The 19,494-nt window shown below is 37.8% G+C and overlaps 1 protein-coding gene across 1 annotated transcript in view; it reads right to left on the bottom strand.

The window, feature by feature from the left end:
• Positions 1-19,494, bottom strand: part of Smyd4-3 (SET and MYND domain containing, class 4, member 3) — a 148,087-nt gene that overhangs the window by 85,828 nt on the left and 42,765 nt on the right. The window contains exon 3 of the mRNA XM_067151401.2: positions 17,384-17,556. Within this exon, the coding sequence (XP_067007502.1) occupies positions 17,384-17,556 (173 nt within the window). The remainder of the gene's footprint in view (positions 1-17,383; positions 17,557-19,494) is intronic.

Raw genomic sequence — 19,494 nt, 5'->3', positions numbered from 1 at the left:
GAAAAGGCTAGGAAAGCAACAGATAGGGAATCTGCCACCTGGGCGACTGCCCTAAATGCAGATCAGTATTGATTGATTGATCATATGAGAATCCCGCTCTAAATGAATACAGACGAAGAAATTTATGTTGTACTGAATCTAATCTATGGATAGAGGTCTGATGAGAAGGGTTCCAAACAGGGGTACAGTATTCTAGTATAGGGCGTACCATAGATACATACAGCAATCGATACGTAGCTAAGTTTGAAAATTCTCTAGAATATCTAGTAATGCAACCCAATCTTTGAAATGCTTTCTTAGAAATATTTTCAATACGTTCATTAAATGATAGGTTATAACTGAATAAAACACCAAGGTCATTAACTTGTAAAACAGGAGTTAGAATGTTGTTATTACTAAATTTGTACTGAAATTATATTTTCTTCTTGTGTTTAAAAAACGATATTATTTTACATTTTACATTTCTCATGATTAAGTTTCAACCCATTTTGAATACAGTACTTTTCCAGATGATGTAAATCTTTTTGAAATTTTAAACAATCAAGTGGACAATTAATTTGCATAAAAATGTTTGCATTGTCAGCAAACAAAAGCAATTCAGAATTCTTAAGTATATTTTTAATGTCATTTATGTAGAGAGTAAAAATTAAGGGCACAAGGTGAGACCCTTGAGGAACTCAACTGGTAACAATAATAGGCGCCGAAAAATGATTCCTTATTTTAACAATCTGCAGGCGATTTTTAAGATATGATTCAAACCATGAGAGGAGAGGCCCATTAATTCTGTAGCCCATTAGTTTTTGCAGCAAGATATCGTGGTCGACAGTGTCAAAAGCTTTTGTGAAGCCTGTATAAATGCAGTCTACTTGGGAGTGGTTCTCTATTGCATCCAAGAGGAACTGATAGAATAAAAGAAGATTGCTACAGGTTGACCGTCCTGAAAAGAATCCATGCTGCTCATCAATGATGATGTTTCTAAAGAGAGGTGTGATTTTGTCAAGAATTATTGAGTCAAAAATTTTGGAAATATGAGAAGAAATTATAACTGGTCTATATTGTTTTATGTCAGTTTTATCACCATTTTTGAAAACTGGACTAACAAATCCTTTCTTCCATTCCACTGGAAAAACACCTTGGTTTAATGATAAGTTGAGCAGATAAAACAGTGCTTCACATAAAATAAATGAGCAGTACTTGAGCAGGTAAGTTGAAACACCATCAGGTCCTACAGTTTTCTTTAATTCCAGAGATATCAGTTTGTTGTAAATTTCTCCCTTACTAATGTTTATAACTGATAGATTGACAGAGAAAGGATAATCATGTGACATACTACTACTATTCTAATAAGAAGAATGAACAGATGAAAAGTGGTTAGCAAAAAGATTGACAATATTTTCTCCAGTATCTGCTGTAACTTCATTAAGATGCATTGTTGAAGGAATATTATTACATGACCTTTTAGAACTTAGATATTGCCAGAATTTCTGTGGATTGGAAGTAATACTTCATTCACAGTTGGAGACATACATTGTATAGCAAGATTTAGATTCAGACTTTCATTCATTTCTTAATTTCGAGAAATGCTGATAATCACTATTCTATTGAGACCTGATATTTTGTATCGCTTGTGTGCTTTCTTCTTTTCAATAATCAGCAACTTCAATTTATGATTAAACCACTTTGGGAATTTGGGAGTCTTAAAATTCCGTAGAGGGATGTAAAGTTCCATGCCATAATGTAGTACTGAATAGGTTTCTACTGCTTTATCAATTGATACATTTTGAAACATCACCTTCCAGCTGAACTGTGACATATAATAATTTAGTCCATTATAGACACCATTTAAAAAGTCAAAATAAAAACTATCAGCAGGCAAGGAATTGTATAGCTCATTTATAGGTGAAGAAATCTCTAATGCTGGGTGGTGTCTATCAAGGGGGACAATGCTTTCATTACTAGATTTTACTTCAATGGAACTGGAGTTACTGAAAACCAAACCAAGAAAGTGATTCAGAAAATTTGGGATAGCATTAAACTGATTTAAACAGAGATAACTAAACTGGACTGTATAGTGTGGTTACCTACTGACATAAGGCCAGAAGATGTTCCTTTATTTACAATCCAATTAAGATGTGGTAGATTGTAGTCACCAACAATGAGCAATAAATGGTTGTCGAGATTTGACATAGTTTTTTCAACAGCACTGCAATGTTCGAAATATTTTTGGACAGGAGACTTTGGTGGAATGTATACAGCACCAATGATTAATTTTGTGGTGTTAAGTCAGGGACACAAACAACTGTGCAACTGTGTTAATGCACGGTCGGTATCAGAGTAGGTTTAAACCTCTTGTTAATACAGATCATTACCCCCCCCCCATGGGATGCCTTCGTACTCGTTAAAGAAGACCTATCACCTCTGAAAACTGAATACGTTTCGAGTCCGAGATCCACATCACTAATTTCATCATTTAAGTTTGTTTAGGTTAATACCATGAAGTCATAGTCAGCTAAACATGAAGAAATTTTAAATTCAGTTAGTTTGCTTCAAAGTCCATTTACATTTTGATAGTATCCTGTAACGTGTCCAACTAACCTTTTTATTGATGTTTTTGGTGCTTTCTTAGTATTGCGTATCTGACCTCTATGAAATGATTCCTTATCTACATTTTGCATTATATTCCTGATATAAGTTATGCTTTCTAAATCATTTTCTGTATTACTGAAGTTTTTGCCACTAGGATTAGCATCCCCCCCTCATTTTCTTAATTAGTTTCCTGAGAGCATTCTACTAGATATTCTATTGAGAAGTTTACCAAACTTAGAGGTTCCTTTTCTATTAAGGTGTAGCCCATCTTTTCTAAAATCACTACCTCTAAGCCAACTATTAGCATCGACAAAAAGAGCATCTCCATTACAGCATAATCAGTCAAGAGTGGAGTTTACAGCATCTATATAGCGATAATCAACATCATGCTGATAAGACACCTTTGTGGGAGAAGCCAAAAACCTATGTGGAGTTACAAGTTACATGAAAAGAAAAAAAGGAGACACCAGGGTGGAATGATAGAGTGAAAACAGTGGTGAAAGAAAGAAACCAAATAAAGAAGGCGTTGGACAAGGTAAAACAAAAACAGGGACAAGAACGCAATGAACAAGAAATACAAAGACTTCAAAGAGTATACAGGAACAAGAAACTTGCTGTAAAAAACATTGTAAGGGAAGAAAAAGGGAAGAAATGGAATGTGTTTTCAGACAAACTGGAAGAGGACAGTAGAGAAAATATGAAATTGCTATACAGAGTAGTGAAAAACAAGCAAAGGGATCAAGAGACCATAAAAGCAATAGAACGTGATGATGGAACTCTGGCACAAGAAGAGGGAGAAATTAAACAAGATCTCAAGATCTATTTCGAAAAGCTGCTGAATGGAGGTAAAGAAAACATAACAGCGGATAGAGGAGAGCCAAGTCGAGGAACCACAAATGAACCACCAATTACATGGCTTGAGGTTGAAAATGCGCTCAAGAGCATGAAGAAAGGAAAGGCAGTGGGCATAGATGAACTAAGTGCAGATATGCTGAAAGCAGCGGGAATTTCAGGAATCCAATGGCTCTATAGACTGCTTAACACTATATGGGAGGAAAATACTATTCCTGAGGACTGGAAGATGGGCATCATTGTACCTCTGTTCAAAAATGAAGCCGGCGAAAATGTACTAAATCTCACTACTGTCTCATGTCCTGAAAATATTGGAAAAAATAATAGAGACCAGGATCAGAGATATTGTTGAACCAATTTTGGAAGAAGAGCAGTATGGTTTCAGACCAGGAAGGTCAACTACAGACCTTATATTTGCAATTAGGATGCTAATGGAAAAATACTGGGAGAAGAACAAGCCTTTATTTCTAATATTTTTGGACAGTGTACCAAGGGAAAGAATTTGGCAATGCATGAAAGAACTTCAAGCATGAGACAGCCTCATAGACAAAGTGAAAATGTTGTATAGTGGGAACAGAAGATGTATTCAAGTAGGATGTGGTTTGTCGGACTGGTTTGAAACAAAGAGAGGAATGCAGCAAGGCAGCTCATTGTCACTGCTTCTATTTATTATTGTGATGGGTGTAGTAATGAAATCTATTAAAAGGAAAGAACATGGAGATATCACAGCCTTCACATTTGCAGATGATGTTGCGATCTGGAGTGACTCAGAAGAGGAATTGGGAGAGAGAATGCAAAGCTGGAATCACGAGTTTAAGAAATATGGTTTAAACATCAGCAAGACCAAGACGGTGGTGATGAAAGTGTATGGGGAAGGAGCAGAACCAATAATCATGTTAAATGAAGCCCAACTGGACAGGGTTCCAGTTTTCAAATACTTGGGTAGCGTTCTAACAAATGACAACCTAGCAAAACATGACGTGAACAATCGAATCAATAAGGCAACACAATTTTACCACCAGGTAAGATACCTGCTGTGGGATGAGCAAATACCCATGAAAACAAAAATGACATTGTACAAGACCTATTATACACCAATTCTTACATACAGGCTCGAAACCACAACACTGACCAATAGAGATAATTCCAAACTTCAGGCAGCTGAAATGAAATTCCTATGTACTATGGTCCAGAAAACCAGGAAAGACAAGGTTAAGAATGAGGAAATTAGAGAAGAAGTAGGAATAGATGATTCTTTCCTCAATAAGATTCAGATATCAATACTGAAGTGGTTTGGTCACATGAAGAGGATGCCAGTAAACAGAACTGCAAGGAAGGAATTTGACAGAAAAGTAGAAGGAAGATGACCCGTGAGAAGGCCACAAAGGAAATGGATAGATTTAGTGAAGAACGATGTACTGCTGAGAGGTCATGATTGAGACAAGTTGGTGGAGGAAGTATAGTACAAGGACAGGATGAGATGGAGGAGACTCATATACCACACCTGGGAAACTGGAGATGGTTTAGGATGATGATAATGATGATGAACATGTTAATGCCCTAAAGTACAAAAGATTTTTGGCTGTGGGACAGCATATGCATGACTATAATCACAAATTCACAGACCTAAAACAAGATATAGAAATTCTCAAAACCATCAACAAAGGACCCCTCCTAAACATTATAGGAAGCTGCTTTATACATACAGTATAGATCAATATGTTAACCCAAATTGTAATTTTAATGACATTTCAGAAAAGCCAAATATCCTGTTTGACCTTCTAATTCCCATTTTTAGAAATGTAAAACTTAAAAGTCATAATTCAATTTTTCATTCTATTCATAGTACCTTTACTCAGCAAGTGTCTGTTTTCTCACATCCTTCGGCCCCGCCTTAATTCCCCCATTTCCTTTCCCCACCCTCTCCTGTCTCCTTGCCTCACCTTCTCCCTTTCCGTGTTTCCCTTTGAATCTCAACTCCTCCCCGTTAGTATGAAGCACACAATAGTAGGCCACACATCACATGCCTCAATGAGAGGCAAATCTCATATGAGTGGTGTTATGCCAGAATGAACTAAGCGACATTTAGTTTTGAGAAATAAAGGACTGAAGTTATGCACTTGCAACAACTTGTTTATTCAAAAAGATTTATAGATATACATGTGGCATGGTGCATAATGGTTGTGAAAAGCTTTTACAAGCATTTTGAGCCTTGCAGCACATTAGGTAATTATGATATATAACTTTATACTGCTGGGAAGTTCTGTCCACTTCAGGTTATTTTGTTTTCTCACCACATTAATGCACTTAAAATTAAAAAATATAAAACAAAGTATTTTTTTGGGAGTACATGCATACATCAGAGGTGCCAACTATTACGGATTGTATGTAATTATTACGGGTTTTACCTCACAATTATGGAATTATGGTCAAAGGGGGGTATTATTACAGAAAAGCTGACATTATCACGAAAAATAATTTTGTATGAAAAAAAAGAAAAGAATCCTTTCGAGTCTTTCTCCTAAATCGTCCTCGTTTCAATGCTTGTGAGTTGGCAATGATACTTATTCGATTGTGACTTCCTTTTGCTACCCATAAGCATTGTAAAATTCATTGTGAATGAAGGAGCTCAGGCGCTGCTCTTCTTCACTATAAATCCTTCAGTAATATTGTATTTGCTGTGTTAAGTGTACCTGACAGTTGACAGGAAGATTGGCAAAGAAGTGAGGCCTACATTAAGCACATCTGTACTGGAATCGCTTATGGTTCAGAGGACGAAAATGTCATCACAGTGGGAAGATGCTTCAAGAAAAGCTACACTGAAAAGCAGCTGCTGCGTAAGAAACAAGCTACAAGGAATGTTTTATCACAGAACTAATAGGTTGTGTGCAAATGTTATTGTGTAATATGATATACTTTCGAGTAGATTTGTAGAGGGAAAGGCAAAACGGGTGTCATTATCGAGAAAGAAAGAGCATGCTTTGGACTTGAAATTTTTCTCAGGAGCGGAGGGTGATTACTGATAATTCACTTCAAAAGTTGGCACCTCTGATACATAGATCTATTTTTCAACTGATACACACAGGAACAATTTACTTATTTATGTAAATACTGCTTTAATAAAGAATTACTGGAGTTCGGAAATAACTTTTGACTAAAAGCAAGGCCTATGCTTTCCTATTAGCAATGTAGGTATTGAATTACTCATCTTCTTCATTGCTGCTACTGCTCATTTCTCTTACTTCTGCCGTTTTGAGTCCCTGATAGAATTCATGGTACATGGGGGAACATTCATTATAAGGCTCTGAATATCTTTCAATTTCTCAGGACATAGAGTGCGCCCTGATGGATACAGCACAGGCAGAATAGTTTGACTGAGAGTACAGTGACAACATTCTTGTCGCTTGTTGAAAGTCATTGAAGTATATTCTTCCATGTCATTGTGAGTGTACTTGTACTCCGTTATCCTTGGTTTCTCTTTCAAAAATCCCATTTCCTTAATCCTCAGCCAATGAATCTTTTCTCCAGAAAGATTTATTTTCCTGTTAGTCATTGCTTTTTGCAGTTCCATTGTACTTTTGAAGTCACTCCAATCCATTTTTACTACTTCAAATCTATCTTTCTTTACTCTGGCGATACCAATAATATCATAAAGTAGTTTTGGGGGAAACATTTCTGGATAATTCTGTAGTTTTCTCTCTATATCCCCAAAATCACTGTCATTCAGAAAGTTGAGTGACCATGTTCTGCAAATTTGTGGATGATTTAATCAATATAATTTTTGTCACTCTGTACCAAATACATCCACACTGTCATAATTTTAAAGTTCCTGTTTTGCCCCCCATACAAATCAGACCATGCTATCATCCTTGGACCAATGTCATGAGATTCGACATACTTCAATACACAAGAGGCCACTTCTTGAGCTCCTCTTGAAGCGATACCTTCATTCCAGCAATGCATTGTTGCCTTTCTACTTCTAAAACCATATATGCCCAGAGTTGCCATTCGTAGTATGCAATGCCTGTTGTCAGTTTTGGCAGCAGTAAATGCTTTCTGCAAATCAAACAACAATACTGTAATATTATCTTCAGTCTTGGAGTCCTCCATATCTTTTTTCACACTATCTCTTCCAGCTTCAGCCTTCCTGTGATGCAATTCCTGCTCCTTTCTTAGTCTTAGTAGCTTCTCAGTTTTCCCCTTCGCTAGGTCTAAAAAGGAAACATCGGCAATGGTTAAGTCGCCGATCGCGATGAAACTTGAAACACATTGAGGCACATGTAAAAAAGATGTCAGCTGACATTCATTAAGGCATTAACTAAGGGGCCTAAAAGTTGCAACATTTCAAGTTCCACATGATCAGCGATGAATACCTGCTGGCCAGTGCTAAGCCAGCACACTGCCTGTCTCCCCCCTCCAATTGGTTCACCGCCACATGTTTCCCTTCTCCCCGCATTTGCCGGCTGCTTAGCTGTTGAACGGGACCTGCACTATACTTTGCTTCTTTTCGTACTATAATTATTGAAATCATTTAAATAACATTCTGTTTCATACATAAAGATAATAAATAATATAAACTAATATAAAGCAAAGCAAAGCAAAGTCACCTCTGTACAGGCCATGAAGGCCCTTGGAGGAGTGGAAGGTAAAGGCTTCCACCATTGTTAACCTCGGCACGTGATGGGGTAAAGTGGTTAGCTCTACGCCCGGCCGCCTTTGCCCCCAGGAATTAACCTGGTACTCATTTTTGGTGTAGGCTGAGTGAACCTCAGGGCCATATGCACCTCCGGAAGTGGAAATCTCGTTTCTTAAATTTTACGACTTCCTGACGGGCATTCGAACCCACATCCTTCCGGGCGAACCGAGCACGCCTTTACCGCCTCGGCCAGGCAGCCTCTATAATCTAATATACCCATATTTTATTCAAATTTTATATTTTCATTCCTGCTAATTCCGGTGAGTTATCACATTTGTGGGTACAACCCTGAGTTAAGCACCATCGGGCGTGGTCAAACGTGCGATGGGGTACCCCGTTCGACCTACGCTTAAATTATTATTTACTTCTAAAATGCCTTAAAGCTGTCAGTAGTATCCTTTAGAGTGGACATACATACAAAATTAATTAAAATTAAATCATCCACCATTAAATAAATCACCCATCTTTAAACAACGTTAAATATCTTTTTATTTAAAGAAATTACATGCCCGGGTAGAGGATCTCAATGAATGTAATGAGATTCGGTACCTTGGGATATCAAAACCTGGTTACAGGTCCAGACCTTCTTCTTATGTTCCCTCCGCTCCTCCGTTTTGGTATGCTATCAGTTGTGTCATAACGAAACGAAATCGCGGACAACAACAATTATTAACTCCGAGTTTGAAACATCTGGTATTTTCTGTATTGCATACTATGGTATAAGGAATATAGGTAGAATGTTTTTATTTGTGCTTGTACTGAACAGTTTATTTATGTTTTGCAGTGACAGACACAACACATTTCAATTGCAGCAATGGTTGTCGAATATAAATTGATTTAATGCATAGACAACTTTGATATGAGTATGACACGGAATGTAGTGAAGTTAGACTTAATAAGAAAAGCCTTGAAAAATAAAAAAGATGTGCATTTATATATGCAGTAGATATACAGTAATCACAGGCAGACCTCAACCTATGATTTTACTGGTACTTTTGCATTATACCTGATGAAGGTCTATGTATTCAACAAGTACCGATATTACAGTATCATATTACAGTCTTCTGGGTACAATGGCAGTTACATATGTAAAAATTTAACACTTTGAAGACGATGTCACCCCATGTGGGGTGACAGACCCTCATACAAAATATAGTATGTCACCCCTCATGGGGTGACACGGCAGTGTGTCCAGGCCTTTCAACTTTAGGCTGTAGCACGAAACTAGCGCTACCATTCGCTGTTGTATTGCATTGCTTGTTCACGTAAGGTGTTCATAGAGTGCAGCGCAGTGCCCATTCCTTTCTCAGCACGCTGGGCATTGCGCAACAAACAGTGGAATTTCTCTGACATTTGTCACCCCATATGGGGTGACATACGCAACCATCAGAATTCAATTATTAATGGCAAGGAAAATAATGTGGATTGGAGTCTATTATTGCTTTATTCTTACATACTGGTTGAGATTTAGCACTCAGATGAAATTGTAAACCGGGGTTACGTGTGAATTAAAAAAATGTTTCTGCAAACCTGGGAATGTTCCCCAGTAATTGTCACTGGCTGATGATTTGGTTGAATCATTGCCCGATGCAGCACCGGAATCTTTGCTAGTGTCCTCACTACACAAACTACTGTTGAATTTTGACTCGGAAAAGGTGGCATCACATTGCAAATCCTAAATGTCAACATCTCTTGATTCAACACTCGAACCCTTTTCAGGTTGTTGTTCTATCTCTCTATCGGTAATCATGGCTTACTCAACACAGAAACACATAACATGAATTAATTTCTTGTCACAAAACTGTAAATTACAAGGAACTCGTTGAAAGGCGCGTAATTCAACAGCTCACAGTACAGAGCACAGTGTTCCACAACAACAAAGGTAAAAAGGCCGTCACCCCTGTAGGGGTGACATGCGCTTTCTCTGTTGCATAGTCAACCTAATAACCATATGTCACCCCAATGGGGGGACACAAAAATAGTAACTTTGAACATAAAATATGTCTTTGATTATCATCTACAAATGAAATTACGAACATCCATAGCCCACAACAACCTGAAAAATGGATATGGCATTTCAGCAGTTTACCGCGGAAAAAGCAAATGTACACGTCGACGCTAAAGTGTTAAATGGCTATTGTACGAACTGGTACAACAACAAAAAATTACTAGGCAACACAATAAATAACTCCGTATACATTACATCGGGCAAACAAAAACAATCTTTGGTCTATTTGAAACATTAAAAAATAGTGAAAAGAAAACTGAAACAAAACACAATTAACAACAGACACCATACTTTTATCACGGGACGTATGCTTTACAATAGTGGTGTTCCTCATAGAAGTGTTTGACGCACAAGTCCTTTGTACATCAAGCACATTTGACAAAACTAGTATTTAGGCACAAAGAACGTACCAAGCCAACACTGTCAAAGGAATACACTACCGGGTGTTCAAATTGTCCAGGATGATCAAGGTACCCACTGTGGTACCACAAGTACTTTCACATGTTTTTGAATCCACGAGATGTCAGCTAGAAATGTAACAGTGATTGCAACTTTAAGACGGTTTTACGGTGATGCAGCATGATGCCAGTATTCATAAGTCCCAGCCCGGAATACATTCGTCTTGTATACATTTTCCAAATCTGAAACCTATATACATCAAATGGCTGACAAACTGCTGTCGCGCCGGCTGGAATCGTCATAACTTCTACTTCCATGCCATGAACAAGCGCATTGTGGCCAGAGAAAGAATCTAACAATAAAATATTTTGCCCATCGGGTAAACTTGGTTTCAAGATGCCATTATACCAGCTCTGAACTTCTCCTTTGCCCATCTTTCCAGAGTCCCCCATAAGGCCAACCCCTCATCCACGTATGGGGGACGGGCAATGGTATGAAGTAGGGGGTAGCCTGTAAGGGTGAAGTACAGCAGGGATATTGTGTGTCCCAGGACCGCTACAGTAGCTGTGAAGGCCTTGCATGAACCCTGAAAAGTAATGGCTAACGAGGCTCTGGTGAAGTCCTTAACGGCAACTTCTTTTTGCTCCTTACATGATCATATGCTAGTCTATACAGTGGGTTATCTTCTGCAAAAAGAAAAAAAGAAGAAAAACTTGAAGATCCTAAATTTATATAGTATTTTCATTCAGTTAAACCAAAATTTTATGTATTGATCATTTTTATAATATTTCTTTTTACTCTTTGATATGGTGTATTAGGACAATACTTCTTTAAACTGTCAAACAAAAGATTGTGTGATATTGTTTTGTTCTTTGATCTGACCACTGAGGAAGGGAATGGTTGAGATTTCCCGAAACAGGTTTGGTTTAATAAATAGTTTTTCTTTCATTTAATGAGTGTATTGATCAAGGTGGATTCAAATAAACTATTTTAAATAGTTATATTATACATTCAGACTAGTCAATATGGACCAAACACAATATTAACCTATCATGGTTAAATTTATTAACAACAGTAATTTTTTGGAATGTGATTCCAAATTCGTTTTTGAAGTCGTACAACCAACCTGAGGATGCTTTAAATTCATGGATCCCTCGAGAGCGGGCACTTTGCATTACCCACTGTTTGACTGTGACGTCATGGATGGTGGATGTACGATACTCCGCGTCAAATGTTTCCTTGCAATCCATCGCAGTAAGACCAAATTTGTCTTGGAGAGCCTCCTTCATCCACTACTTTTTTCCAGGTGGAAAGCTGTGCCTCACTATGCAAACGACGGAATTTCTTTTGCACAGGTGCAAATTTCAGATTTTTCTGTTTTCCACTCCTCCAGTAGTTGACTGCACTTGTTTTATACTGTAAGTCCTCACTGTCTGTCGAACTGGCACTGTCTTGACTTTGTCCCGGTTCTGGCTCACTATATTCAGTATCCTTTTCGTTTTCCTCCGACTGATCAGATCTGTACGTCAAATTGTAACGTCCTCCAAATAGAGACTGTCACCTTCAAGACAGTAACTTATAAGCTCTGAAAAGCAAAATAAAAATAATTACAATACATGTTGTTATTTGTATATTTATTGATAGAAACAACCGAGAACACAAATGTTTGTTTTTAAAAAATTGCGAGAGTTATCGGTATCAACAGATCAGATGGTCCAGTGCTGAAAACTAAAATGTGTAATTTCACATGCAGAGCAAAAGACCACACTTCAATCTACGTTATTACGGCCTATGTCATGCAGTGTGACATCACTCTGTGAGCGTTAAAACCGATTTGAAAACAGCTGACTGCTTAACACTCACCCTCAATCGCGTCATAAAGCTGGAGCTCCTGAACGTTCAGCGGACCTTCTTTACCATACTTCCGTGATTTGCTTGGAGATGAAAAATAATTTCTGACACGCTCAACGAAATTGTACTACAATAGTCTATTCACTAAATATGTTCTCCATTCAGTAACAAAGAGAGCAGCATTCTTTTAAAGATTAAGTTAAGGACCATTTTATGAATGTCTTGTTTTAGGTGTAGGTCTTCAGGGACCATGGTATGTGCTGATAGTAATTGGTAGGGTTGGTAACCTAAGAGCAGTGCAGTAAACAATGGAATTGCAAAGAGATATTGGAACCTAAAGCAGGAAAGCCAAAATCTTTGCAGCATGGACCAAGGACTATGAAATATACAGTATATCTGAGAGGTGAGAGTTGGTCAAAATCTGCACATAGGTAAAAAACACAAAATTACTGAACTGGAACAGAAATACTGCTAAAGTAAAATTTTGTACGAACTACTTATAAAATTTACATGGATTTACATACACTAGTTGTTTTTCATAAATTAAGCATGAAGAAAGTAGACGACGACACTGTGCTTAAGGAATCGTTGCAAACATTTTCATAAACATTTCAGAATGTAAACTGAATAATACAATGTGGAAATTACAAAGGAGAGCTATGAGGAAGGCTGATAGAGTACGCAAAGTGTAGCACCGGTTCTGTTCGACAGGCACGGGGAGAAGGGAAACATGCGGTGGTGAACCAGTAGGAGGGCTAGAGGGGAAGAGGTGTGGCACAAGGCAAACAGTGTGCTGGCTAAGCATTGGCCAGCAGGTATTCATTGCTGTTCGTGCAGAAATTGAAATGTCGCAAATTTTAGGCCCCTTAGTTAACGCCCTAATGAATGTCGGCACCCAAAATTGATGCTGACATATTTTTTACGTGTACCTCAATATGTTTTCCAAGTTTCATTGCGATCGGGGACTTAACCATTGCCGATGTTCCCTTGTGTCTCCTCTGCTTTCATTAGTGTGTTTAGCCTGTTGCATGTTTGACATGTATCCTTTGGGGAGGCTTGAAACTGAGACTAAAGTCTGCATGAGTTTTGTGCTCATTGAAGTCTCAAAGCTTCTTCAGCATTTAGATTGACTAGTACCGTATCACAGTAGTCTAAAATTGGGAATAGTAGTGCTTGGATTAATTTTAATTTAAGGTTTTGAGGAGAAGCATTCTTGTGACGTTTCAGGGGATACAGAGCAGCATAAACCTTTCTACATACATTAGTTACATGTTCATTCCAGATCAGATTCTCATTGATGGTTCTTTTACTAATTTACTTATTGCTATGATATTTTTAATTTAACTAGAATTTAAGTTTTTTTATCCTGCCTGCAGACCACCTATCTCATCTCTCTGGACTACAGGCTGAGAAATGCTGATAAGCCACTCAAGTGAGTATTGTACCCGCCCCCTACCCAAAAGGGTTCCGGCATGAGATCTACAGGGCGTTAATGGGTTGAAAATATAATAAAATAGGTGCTTGTCTAACATTACCTTAATGGCATACAGGGTAGGAGACACGGGGCATACTTAACTACAATGAGAACACAATCAAATTAAAGTTTAAATTATTATAAGCGGTTTATTAGACCTTGATGACGATGAGAATGACGCATCTATATTCATAAATGAATTACATTAATTATTAACAATTGTTGTGGTTTATTGTCGACTTGTAGTCGTGTGTGATGGATCCGAGTATTGTTTATCGCAAAGCGATTCGCCGTGATGTGATACGAACAGAAACATTTACCATAAACACTGAGGCTATATGACATTATTGACTATTGAAATTAAAATTCATGCAACAAGTCTGAGCGATCCCTATACTAAAAACACACAATTATTTCCCAACGAAATACCATTAAAGAAACTATACAAATGTGGATCAAACACCCGGGTTTGAACCGCCCCTTAGTTGAATGCAAATTCACCACACCGATGGATTAGACCCATCGCCGACACTAATTATAGTCACAACATGTTACATAAACAACATAGAGAATCATATATTATATACAATGAACACGTGAGGCACCCCATTATTCATTTCAGCACTGTGGAATACCAATGCCGGCGTATAGAACTGAACTGACAACCCCTTGGGATGAAAGTAGGACACTGATATCCCTAGTTAAATTATACTCAAATGAGTAACAACAGTAGTCTATCAAATACTAGTACCAATCACCGTGTCATTTATTAGCAAATACTTCATTCCGGTGTGTTGAATATTTCCCATTATTAGCCAATTCCTACAGGCCTTGTTTTCATAGCTCAAGGCTCCCCTCTTATATGAGCGGACACACACACACACACACAAAAAGTCTGTTTACTAGGTCAAGCGCCTCACCCCCCTACCATAGGTGGTCAATGGCCTTGGCTTTCACAGGCATAACAAGCACTTTCTTTAACAAAATCACCTCATCCCGAGGTACATTCACAATAAACTGAGGTCTATTCCTCATTAAGCAAATTGCATCGGCTTCCAATACATCACCTCGATTCAACACATATTTTTTTATGGCCTAATCATCACTTCAAACATCTTGCCTTTCAACACAACACTGGTTTTTACTATTCCAATATTTGTATGATTACCGTCATTACAATTTTTATTATTATTATTGCTGGATTCATCATTACGCTACCTTCCTACGTGATTTTCCTGGTAATTAGATCATACTGTGTGATCACACCGAACTTCCTCGCAATTACGATGTGATTAACTAACCCAGCGCCAATTCATAATTAAACCCTAATAACTTTGTGATTAGCACATAATTAATTTCTAATTAAATTATCACATGGTAATACAATAATGAATTAAATATTCACATGCTAATCAGCTCAATCAATATTCACACAGTGATTAACCCAATTAAATTTTCACACGGTAATTAACTCAATTAAATTCTCACACAGTAATTAACTCAATTAATTTTTCACATGGTAATTAACTCAATTAAATATTCACACAGTAATTAACTCAATTTAATTTCCACACAGTAATTAACGCAATTAAATGGTAAGTAAATGATGATCAACCTGATCAAATAATCCAGCTTAAATTGTAACACTCCCTAGCTAAATATTTCAAAGGAGGCCTGGGGCATCATTCCATGTATATTTCTCATGACTCTGGGGTCTCACATTACATACTTATATTATTTATCAATCATGCATTTATTGATACAGGATCAACTGTAGCCTAGCTTGAATTACCCTGAATTTACTAAAATATTAGTCTCCTGATGCCTTAATTGAACACAAGTCTCCCAAAATAAACTAACTAAGTAAATCTTCTACTGCATGCAAACCTATTAGATTATTGTCACAATTATTTACAGTTAAATCACTCAGACCTGTTATTAATTAAGTAAAATAAGAAATAAAAGCTACATGCCCCTTTCGGCACTTCAACATTTAAATTAAGTTATCCCTAACATGATACCGTCAGCTTATGATAAATAATTCCCGTCCCCTCTAATCAGGCCATATGATATCACATGATGACACCTTTGATCACTCGGGAGGTCCATTGCTGGTCTACTGCTGATCCATTGGCACCAAAGCAATTACTGGTGGCACCATTCTTCCTTCAGGCTAGAAGTCCATAGTTCCTGGTTGATGAAGCCGCTGGCAGTAATCCTTTTTTACTACCTGACACAGTAGTGCCGTAGTAATAATAATAATAATATTATAAATCATATCCAGTGTTCGCAACACGTCACTGATTTAAAAAAAAGTTTAATCACTGGTGTCACATCTATCAAATCTATGCAATATTTATGCACAGTACGCTATTTCACTTGAAAATTAAGTTTAAAATCACTTAAACAAAGGATCAATGGGAGCTTAGCTAAACATAGCTCCGCCCTTGGTAAGCTGAGAATCCCGAATGACGCGCTTCCATCTTGGCAGTGCTTTTTACAAGGAGACCATTTCTCCCACCCCAAATCTGCATGTAGCCTATGCACGGCGCATTAGAGGTCAAATAGTATGAATATCAGGTGACCAGTATTCACCTGATGTGATTGAGACATATCCGTACGATTATTCTTCGTAGGATCTCCTGTAATTAATTAAAGTCTGTCCGGCTTCCCCTTCCACATGAGGGTGAACTCCCTTGTCAAGGAGGTGTCATGAGAATAAACAGATGGCCCCGGTACTTTTCCACACAGAAACAACACAGAATTCTTTCTTCATCTGAAAGTTATCGAGTAAGAGGACATTAGACACTCATAAATAAATGTCCCAGTGACATTTATCTCTTTTAAATTGGGAGACGACTCCAGAATTCAAATTTCATTAATTTTTAGATCGTAGATAATCAAGTTGGCTAGTCTGAATTAAAGATGGTTTCCATATTTCGTTTTGAAAAAGTTTGCTTCCCCTCATTCTCCTCGTCGTGAAGAAGAGATGTCTTCTCTTGAATTACGTCATGGTAAATCCCCGATTGCAACCCCGCCCGAGTCTAGGCAGGCTTGGCTTCTGCCGTGGGTTCCAGCTACACAAAGGAAGGTATTGCGCAATAGATCGCAAGTAATGAAATCCTGTGGAATAAATTTAAAAGACTCATTTTACCTGTCTTAATGATATGGATATTAATTAGTTTTGGTTTTATTCCCTCAAAGATCATTGCGTCTGTAATTTCAAAGACCAGTATTGACCACGGGTCCTTGGATCATGCCCCTGTCGGGTGCAGTATACATGGAGAAATTTAAAGAGTTTTATTTTAGTTGAACCAAGAACATAGAATAATGAGTTAAGACATAACTAAGAGAAGGAATAATAATTACTGGATATCAGTTATATGTGTACCTTCAATTTTAATACAGGCACTGCATTACTAGTACCACAACTGAAGACAAGGGAATATTTTGAAGTGGATTTCAGAAACAGTTATGACAAAAAAAAAAAAAAAAAAAAAAAAAAAGAACAACTTACCATTGCAAAGATTTGTATTCTTTCCAAGCATAGCCAGCATGATCTGAACATCAGTTTGCCACTTCTGCTTCTTTACCTCAGGTAGTTTGGCAATGTCTAACGCAACAAGGGTTTCACGAAATGCACCCTGTGCATCTTTAAGTTGCTTCCTGGCTAATAGACAGCGAGCCTTCCTGTAAGGACCAAAAGATTAACATACAGAACAATACCAATATTGGAAATTTAAACAATTCATAATAATGTTATTAATTAATTAATTGTTATGGTTTTGGAGATGTCGAGGTACTGGAATTTTGTCCTACAGGAGTTCCTTAATGTGCTAGTAAATCTACCAACATGAAGCTGACATACTTGAGCACCTTCAAATACCACTGGACTGAGCCAGGATCGAACCTGACAAGTTGGGCTCAGAAGGCCAGCGCTCTACTGTCCGAGCTACTCAGCCCAGCTAAACAATTCAGAACAGTTCTTTAATTGAACAGATATGGAGACAGCCTGAGTATCTTGTTATTCACATTAAATACTGGATGTTGGGGCAAATTGACTTCTACAATAAACAACTACCATATGGTGCCAGTGTACTGAGTAGTGTGATGTAAATATTCCTCCCACGTACACATGGAATCATTCTGAGTCTTATTTTGTGGTATAGTCTGAAAATTTACACTTCTCAGCTCTGCTAGAACAGAAATATCTGTTTTTGAACAGAATAGTGAACAAAACCAAACCCAGTTGTACGAGTTCACTAGATTATAAATGTCCCCCATTATATATTCAGTCCATTACCTTTTCAAGTGGAACAGTTATACAGGAAAATAGAGGATGAATGCAGCAGGAATGAGGAAGCAGTAATTCTCCACGTAGGAACTAATGATTAAAAAAGGCAATGGACTGAGTATATGATGGGGGACATTTATGATCTAGTGAACTCGACTAAGACCGAGTTCCCAAAGGTGGTATACTAAGGAGACCAGATGTATCATGCAAGAAGACTGGCTGATTGAACGAAAAGCTTCAGTGGGTGGCCGAAAGTTCCGGATCACTCTTTGTAGATGGCAACAGTTGGATCGACAACAGGGACTTCAGCAGGGATGGACTTCATCTGAACCAACGAGGAGTAGCGAGACTAGGTGAACTCTTTGGGGTTACTGAGTCCGTTTCCACCCAAATGGATGATGGCGCAGAACGGGCAGCCGAATGACGATCCACGACGGGAGCAGATTCAATACAGCTACAACAACAACAGGGTCACCAACAGTATATTGTGAGAGGCAGTGATACCAGATCGGGTAAGTTTCTTAGATTGTTGCAGGTAAACTGCAGAAGTATTGGTAATAAAATTGCAAAATTCAAAAACTTAGTTGATGCGAGTGACCCTGATATAATTGTGGGAACGGAAAGTTGGTTATCAGATAATACATATCATTCAGAAATATTCAGGTAAAAATTTCTAACATTTAGACGGGATAGAGGTCGAAAGGAGGGGGAATTTTCATTTGTGTTAGGTCAGGACTAAGCAGTACTTTGAAATGTGTTCTTGATGACTCTGAAATAACTGAGGTGGAGGTAAATAAATCAACCAATAAACAAAATATAGTCATTATTGGAGCATATCGCTCGCCGAAATCAGGTTTAAACACGATCACTCGTCTTTCAGAACTGACATGTGCAAATATAAGCTATGGGAAAAGAACTATAATTGCAGGGGATCTAAGCCTACCATCAGTGAACTGGGCTGAGTCAACTACGGGGGTGCCTTTCGCAGGAACTTATTAGTGTGGAATAATGGCTTTTTCCAAGTTGCTACAAAGGACACACGTAAACGAGCACTTTTAGATGTTTTTCTAGTCAGACTGAATGACATACGAGGGGGGATCAAATATAAATGGGATTTTATTTTTTATTTAAATTCATTCATTGAAAAATACAAGGCAATTACAATTTATTTTTCCACATAGTTTCCTGCTTTGGAAATGCATTTGTCCCAGCATATGGGCATCTTTTTGATTCTCTCATCATAAAAAGAACAGGGTCGTGTCACCAGCCAGTTGGGCACAAAGTCTTCCATACTCTCATCATCATCATCATCATCAAATAATTGCCCTCCTAGA

The sequence above is a fragment of the Anabrus simplex genome, chromosome 1, assembly GCF_040414725.1.
Source record: "Anabrus simplex isolate iqAnaSimp1 chromosome 1, ASM4041472v1, whole genome shotgun sequence".
NCBI classification, from domain to species: Eukaryota; Metazoa; Arthropoda; class Insecta; order Orthoptera; family Tettigoniidae; genus Anabrus; species Anabrus simplex.
The sequence above is the reverse complement of the archived record's forward strand: the minus strand, read 5'-3'. Positions and strand labels throughout refer to the sequence as shown.